Source organism: Diprion similis, chromosome 5 (genome assembly GCF_021155765.1).
Source record: "Diprion similis isolate iyDipSimi1 chromosome 5, iyDipSimi1.1, whole genome shotgun sequence".
Classification (NCBI taxonomy): Eukaryota; Metazoa; Arthropoda; class Insecta; order Hymenoptera; family Diprionidae; genus Diprion; species Diprion similis.
Genome location: NC_060109.1, coordinates 6,354,548 through 6,362,562, shown reverse-complemented (window position 1 = coordinate 6,362,562; position 8,015 = coordinate 6,354,548). Strand labels below are relative to the sequence as shown.

Here is an 8,015-nt window from a genome sequence, read left to right as displayed (position 1 = left end):
GCGCCGATATTAGGCCACACAACTTTCTGTATTATTTCACTATTATTATTTATCATTATTTTTTAATTTTTTTATTTTATCTAACACACGCGCAAAGAGAGCTTCTGTCAATCACCCACACCTCCATTCCACGGGCTGCATCTCATCACTATTGCAGTGAGAGATTCATTGCTACTACACACACACACGGCTGCGGTCGTGCGCTATTGCAGCGCACTCTGCATTGCTAAATCACACATCCACTCACACCACCAGCTGCATCTTCTTACTATTGCAGTGAAAGATTCATTGCTGCTACACACACACGGCTGCGGTCGTGCGCTATTGCAGCGCACTCTGCATTGCTAAAACATACATTCATTCACATCACCGGCTGCATCTTCTCACTATTGCAGTGAAAGATTCATTGCAACTTCATCCACATAAATCCTCATACTCCCGCGCACAACGTTGCACCTCCGCATCAAAGGACGAGCAGCACTCTTGGGCAGGAACCGCCCACACCAACACTTATCGACTTAACCGTCCCTGGAAAGGGGGTAAAGTACGTCCAACGCGTCTGTGATAGGCACAGAAAAACGAGACGTTACAATATATGCAAATAAACTGTAATATAAGCTTCGTTAGTCTTATGCTCGTCAATTCATATTATAATTGGGATAGTTCAAAAAATCGATTGTACTTGAAATTCAGTGATAGTGCATTATTGCTACTGCTGACACTGGCATATTTCCCATAGCAACTTCTACACATAGTAAAAAAAAATTGCTACATGCGTCTACTACCTGCTGTATACAATGGATTCACATTGCAGCAAATTTGGCTTACACTCGTATTGCTGGTGATTTTTCCCTGAATGGCTGTGATTCCAGTCCTCCAATTCATGATAATAATATATATTTATGACGTATGTCAAGTCCATTCAGGCGGGTTAATTTCTGAAACAGTGGCTTACATTATAGTAGCTTAACATAGTTTAGACTTTTTATCTTATAAGTAACTGACGTCTCACCTCGTACATTTACGTAAGTAATTAAGCATAGCTTCCGTACAATATCTTATCTTGTATCAGATAGCGCAAAGTAATCGATACAAATTGACTTGAATCGGACACTTTCACAAAATCGCCTGGCCTACGATAAATCTGCGTCGATTACTTACATTTTCTTCGTAAAATTTTAAAATCATCAAAAATTGGTATGGGTGACACAATTAAATATTGTAGGATGTAGCTTGGAAAATAAAAAAAATCAACATATATGTATACAATATATAATTGTAATAATATTTGTGGTTCAATTTGATAAAACTGTCTTTTTTCATATTGTGGAGTCGTACGAGAACTGTTGTCGAATTCATAGTTAGCTAATGTACAACATACATGTTTCCTGCAATCTGAGCCTAAGCTCCATGTTCCTAAGGTATTCACCATCTATTATTTCTGGTAGCATGGAAGACTCATAAAACCTTGCTAGATCAGGTAACATCTTGCTGAGCCAAAATTCATCGTTTCTGGCAGCTTTCACAGACAACATACCCTTTGGAGTTCACAAGATGAAAGCACAGTAGTGGCTTGCGTAATGTGCAATTGACTTTTAGTCCGGTGAAAGTGAGGATGACTCTCATTCATCCTGCCAGAGTTGTTCTTATCGGAGATTCTGTGGACATCTCCAAGTTTGCGTTCGATAGTCTCCTCCGAAGTAACGTCTCGGGCACTTAAGAAGTATTTGATCTTTACAATGCTATCATCGTCAAGCAATCCGTCCGGTGACGTACCCAAATATGCGTGTTCTGAGTCAATGAAGAGACCGCAAGGGGTGACTGTAACTCCTTCGGTTTATTCAAATCGTTGACGGGGTTTTCAGCTCGCTCTGCTTACCATAACTTCAAAGCCGAAAGAGGTATTCCTTGCGGATAGACAATGGTTGTCACCGTGTTCGCAGAGAATGTGGTTGCTCTCATTCAGCAGACCTTTCCGAAATTGGATGCTGTGAATAGTTTTCTTCTCAGAGATTCCCATTCACCGCTTAACCTTGGCCTCTAGTTCGAACTTCAACGAGGCCACGTTCTGCCTACGGTTCTGCCGATTTTTCAGAATACAACTGAACTTACGCTTTGACCTCGGTCTCTGAAAAATCGGGGCGCTGACAATTTCGACCATAGTCTTGGTCTGAACATGACTTTTGTTAGAGTGTAAGGAAATTTCCTGGATATGAAGGTATAAAAACGTATGCGTGTAGCTTTTGTTAACGTTTCGGCCCCAGTTGAGAGCCCTCCTCAGAACAAAATATATATTTTTTCCATCTGTTGGTAAATTTACAACAAGTGTTACAACCAGAAAAAGAAGTACAAGCGATTGATTAACAATGTTCATCATATCCACTGCTGGGTAATATTCAAAATAGATTCGTTTAAAATAGTCATTTAAAATGTAAAATGGCATTTTACATTTAACATTTTAAATGTCTTTCACAGAAGTATTTACATTTTATATTTTAAATGTGAAAAGGTAAGCATTTAGCCATTTTTAAATGTTTAAATGGTTTTTTCATTCGTCTCAGCATTCTATGTTCAATCTGCGCACCAATCGAACTCTCGAAAGTCGAATAATTCGCCTTCAGGGGACTTATATTACGGTTTTTCACTTTTCACATTTCTAACCATCAAAGCATTCTGATTGGTTTGCATAGTTCAATTAACCAATCAGAATGCTTGGATGACGAGAAATGTGAAAAGCTGAGAAACCGTAATAAGCCCCCAGTGGCGTCACGTGTATCAGTGTATGAGTACATGCGTGTTGTTTGCTTATATTCCCGCTAATTCCCACCCGGCATACCGTGGAACATAACCTAGTTGCAGCTTGCAATCTTTGCCTTCAGAGTAAGAAATAATTCGTTTAAATTATTCAGACTTACGTAATTCATTGTACTTGATGATGGAAGGTGATTGTCGTGAAGACGTGAATAAAGAAACTGATACGGATCACAATCGTATAATACCGTTAATATTAGACGGAAAATTTTTCAAAATCGTAGCACGTGACAAAGAAAACGTACAAGCGGAATGCACTAAGTGTAAACGCGAAATAAAAGGACAAGTGAATGCAACTACGAACTTTTTAAATCACCTGAAGGTAAGTTATGTTAAGATACGGAAATAAAATTTGGCAGATTAGAATATGTTATATGGTATAGAATAGAATATGTGTTTCAAGAAAGGATTCTTTCCGCGACAGATTAAAGGCCATCAAGCTCAACTGTATGCCGTTTGACGTTTACAGATTGACGGTAACGAACAGCAAGCTTCGACATCAAAGAAGCAGGCGCAGTCTACATTAAAACATGCGTTTTCTCGTAGCGGCCAACAATCGGCAGATGCACTCATTACATCATTCGTTGTCGAAACAATGTCACCGCTTTGTATTGTCGAACACCCGGCATTCAAGAAATTGATTCATGGTAATACACTAATATATGTTTTTTGAATACTTGCAAAGAGCTCTTTTCAACTATTGTGGCGATACATTTTTATTGAATACTAGAATTATTGGCTATCATATTTCTTTAAACATATTCAGTTGATTTTTCATTAATTTACAACAAATTTGTTTATTAGGAATTAATAATCTTCAAATCCCAATCGGCATACTGACGAGAAAAACTCTACGGACAAAGATTGATGCCATGTATTCGCAAATGCTAACATATTTACTACAGCAATTACAACCGACTGAACATGTTTGCACAACAGCAGACATATGGTCATCATCGAAGAGAAGTTTCCTGGGAGTTACGGTGAACTGGGTAAATAATATTTGTGTTTGTTACATACCAATGACAAACTATTGTCGTCTGCCAATTTGCAGTTACGCAGTGATTGAATGTTCATTGAAATCAAAGTGGTTTTATACCTACATAATCAAATAATGATGCTCTACAGATTAATAAGGATCTACAGAGAGAAAGTGCGGCTTTGGCTTGTAGAAGGTTCAAGGGAGGTCATACGTATGAAAAAATTGCTGAACTTATTCACGAAATCCACAGTGAATTTAAGCTTAGCTCGACGAAAGTTTTAAAAACGACAACCGACAATGCTTCAAATATGGTAAAAGCTTTTATCACATTTAGTCAGCCCCAAGGCTCGATCGACGCGACTGATCTTGATGACGACGACGTCGACGATGATGATGAGGTCACAGTAACAGGAATTTTGGATAACGAATCTACTTCTGATGCACTCTTACCAGAACATCAACGCTGTGCGAGTCATACGCTTAATCTCGTAGCTTCCGTCGATATTAAAGCCGCATTAAAAGAGCCGCCTGTCAACAGTGGAGTCAGTTACAATCGATCGCATCATTCTGCATTTGGTAAATGTTCCGCCATATGGAATTTGACATCAAGGTCTCCCAAAGCTGCAGAGACATACGTGGGTATCACAGGAGAAGCGTCGAGTTTCCCGTGCCCAACTCGTTGGAATTCGACTTATGACTGTCTACTTGACCTGCTAAAAGTCAAACAAGCTCTTAGTGACGTTTGCTGTGCATTGGAGCTCCCCAAATTCAAAGAAACCGACCTAGAATTTTTGGAGGAATATATCAAGTGTGTTCGGCCAATTGCTGAAGCATTGGATAGACTCCAAGGTGACAAAAACTGCTATTATGGCGAGCTGCTCCCAATTTCGGTACAAATGAGAAAAACTCTGCAGAAGTTGAGACTACGCCATCTGAAATACTGCCCGCAATTGGTAACGGTACTTTTGGGAGGCCTCGAAAAGAGGTTTTGTGAATATTATACCTTCTCACCTCAAACTAATGATGCGATCTTAGCATCCATCAGTCATCCATTCTTCAAGTTACGATGGGTGGCTAAAGAAAGAAGAAACCATGTCAAGGAACTTTTATTCAGTGAGGCCGAATCGTTGTGTTCATGTGATACCTTGCAGAAGGAAAATGAACCAAACTAATCTAACAAAAGCAACGAAAGTTTCTTCACGTTCGAAGACGGAACATCTTCAGATGAGAGCATCATTAACGTGTCCACCAAAAACAGCGTCCAATTGCAGTGTTTGCAATACCTCCAGACCAACGATAACACGCTAGAATCATTGAACCAGTTTCCCGTAATCAAAAAGTTATTCCTAAAATACAATACGCCTCTACCATCGTCTGCGCTAGTCGAACGATTATTTTCTTATGGTTCGATGATCATGCGACCCAGAAGACGCAGCATGAACGATGACACGTTCGAAAAACAGTTACTGCTTAAAGCCAACACTGCATTCATAAAGTAAAAAAAATATAAAATAAATGAAAGAAAGTTGAAAAATAAAAACAGTGAAAAATACAACTAATTCCGTGAAGACCATTTTGCATTTTGAGATCCATTTAAAATACCTATTTTCCATTTTCAATTTTAAATGGAATCTCGAAAACCATTTCCATTTATCCATCTAAATGACATTATTGAAAGTATTTTCCATTTTTCATTTTAAATGTTTCTATGAAAGCATTTTACGCAGCAGTGATCATATCTCAACATGAGACTTACGACAAATAGTTACCTAGAGCAAGCGCCAATCGACGTGTGTATAATGTGGTACTCAGTGGACATAAAAGTTGGGCATGGTATTAACATTTTACAAAGTGGTTATTGAGTGTAATTAAAGCAAAAACAAAAGAATTAGGAACTAAAATAGTTGCATAGTGCATCGTAATGAGCTGTGTGCACATAATTATTGTGTCGTTAACATGATAAGTTTACATAGTTATTTACAACAGGTTTATATTAAATTATTATTATTATTATTATTATTAAATTTATTGCCTTACCATACATAGCTCGTCTTTCCGAACGGTTAAATCGTAGTTTCAACAAATATGATATCTCCTTTGTTGGTACTGTTGTCCATAGCTTGAGTTTTTTTATTTGATACTGGGAAGGATGTCCTACATAAGGATAAACGCTCCAGTGTGGTTTATAAAATACCATGTACAGATTCTAACAGAGTCTACATTGGCCAGGCAAGCAGGCAAATCCACACTCGAATTAAGGAACATAAAAGAAACATCTTAGACAATGATGAACATCACACGGCTCTTACTAGACATATAATTCATGAAGATCACAATTTTGATTACGATATGACGAGCATTTTAGAAGTCGAACCATTATACACACGCAGAATTTTGTTAGAAATATGCAATATAGTAAGCCATTCAAACAGCGTTAATTTGCGCCAAGTCATTGAGCATCTGAGCAGTGTTTACACTCCTCTCATCAGACGATAATATCTTGTTGCTACTTACCGACCGTGCTCAATTCTACTAGTTGACGGTTTCGATCTGTTGATCGATTCATCTATGGCTGTTGCGTCATGTCCACTGCCTTGTCCACTGCCTTTGCAATGTCTCTACCTCATTTGCCTCGTGGAAGTTAACCGACGTATAAAAAAAGTGCTCTCTATAAATTGATCGTTAAATCGTAATTGTTGCTTAAGATGAGGAGCTGGGCGCTTCGCATTGCCATTGTTCCGACCTATAATGGTTAATTAACCATTCTTGCTTAATACTAATTTTTTCTATTTTTCGATTAAACCCAAAATTAATTACACCCCATGTGGCCACATGGCCTACGCTTGATGTTAATAAAATAACCCTTGTACATAATCCCGTCAAATTTAAAGTGATCACTCATACAAATATAGTGCACATGCCTCGTTACGTTGCACGCAGGCCTATTCTCATTATTAATATAAACCTGTTGTAAATAACTATGTAAGCTTAACGTGTTAACGACACAATAATTATGTGTACACGGCTCATTACGATGCACTAGGCAACTATTTTAGCTTCTAATTCTTGAGTTTTAATTATACTCAATAACCACTTTGTAAAATGTTTAATTAATACCACGCCCAACTTTTATGTCCACTGAGTACCACATTATACACACGTCGATTGGCGCTTGCTTTAGGTAACTATTTGTCGTAAGTCTCATGTTGAGATATAATGAACATTGTTAATCAATCGCTTGTACTTCTTTTTCTGGTTGTAACGCTTGTTGTAAATTTACCAACAGATGGAAAAAATATATATTCTGTTCTGAAGAGGGCTCTCAACTGGGGCCGAAACGCTAACAAAAACTACACGCATACGTTTTTAGACCTTCATATCCAAGAAATTTCCTTACACTCTCGCATCGATACAGAGGTCAAGAACTATCGACCTATGACTTTGGTTAAGGTGATCCCGCCGACACGTACTTTTCTTTGGATTCTTTGCGTCTCATTATGTCCTTTTCCAAGCGTGTAAGATATTTTTCTTCGCGCTTCAGCTGCAATCGATGAATCAGGGTAGTCAGATTCTTTTTTATCGCAGTACTCAACTTTGAGTATGACACCTGTGTGTTGAATCATACAACAACCCAAGCGCATCGAGCATTGCAAGGATTTTGTCTTCCGAAATGAATACGCTTTCCTCCGATAAACTTGTTGACGTAAGCATTGTAGCTTCCGATAGTTTTCTTGGTGACATTGTACAGCAGACTCTCAGTATGCTAACTCAGTTGTGTAATCGTTTCAAAGATCATGTCGTACAATCCCAGCTCGGTCAAAACTGGCACAGAATTTTCTTCACCCTTTTCACATAATGGTTATCGTATGGGTTGCGGTCGATAATTTTTTTGTAGACGCTGCTGTCGCCATCTGCTATCAGTGAAGAATACACAAGACCATGCGTTTCCATACTTCACATAAATCCTTCAGCGATTTCACTGCTTTCCATAGTGGAAGAACTCCGATTACTTTCCCAATTTTTGAAGCATTGGTGTTCTTGGGGAGCCTTGTTCTTGCTTTCAGCTACGTTACAAACTGTGCAATACTTGTTCTGAACTGTTGCAAATAGAACTTTTTGGGTATGGAACCCGATGATGACCCCAACACGAGACCAGTGCCCGGTGGTCCCCGGGTACTGGATCACCCTGTATATATACTGTTCCGATGTATATACATATTAT

The 8,015-nt window shown here is 38.5% G+C and overlaps 1 protein-coding gene across 1 annotated transcript; it reads left to right on the top strand.

Annotated features, from left to right (window-relative positions):
• The first annotated feature begins 2,462 nt into the window (after positions 1-2,462).
• Positions 2,463-5,542, top strand: LOC124406240. Its single transcript, XM_046881593.1, has 8 exons — positions 2,463-2,509; positions 2,691-2,746; positions 2,910-3,133; positions 3,281-3,458; positions 3,616-3,803; positions 3,940-4,906; positions 5,003-5,288; positions 5,509-5,542. Exons 1-8 carry the CDS (start codon positions 2,463-2,465, stop codon positions 5,540-5,542), a joined length of 1,980 nt encoding a protein of 659 aa, XP_046737549.1.
• The last annotated feature ends 2,473 nt before the right edge of the window (positions 5,543-8,015 follow it).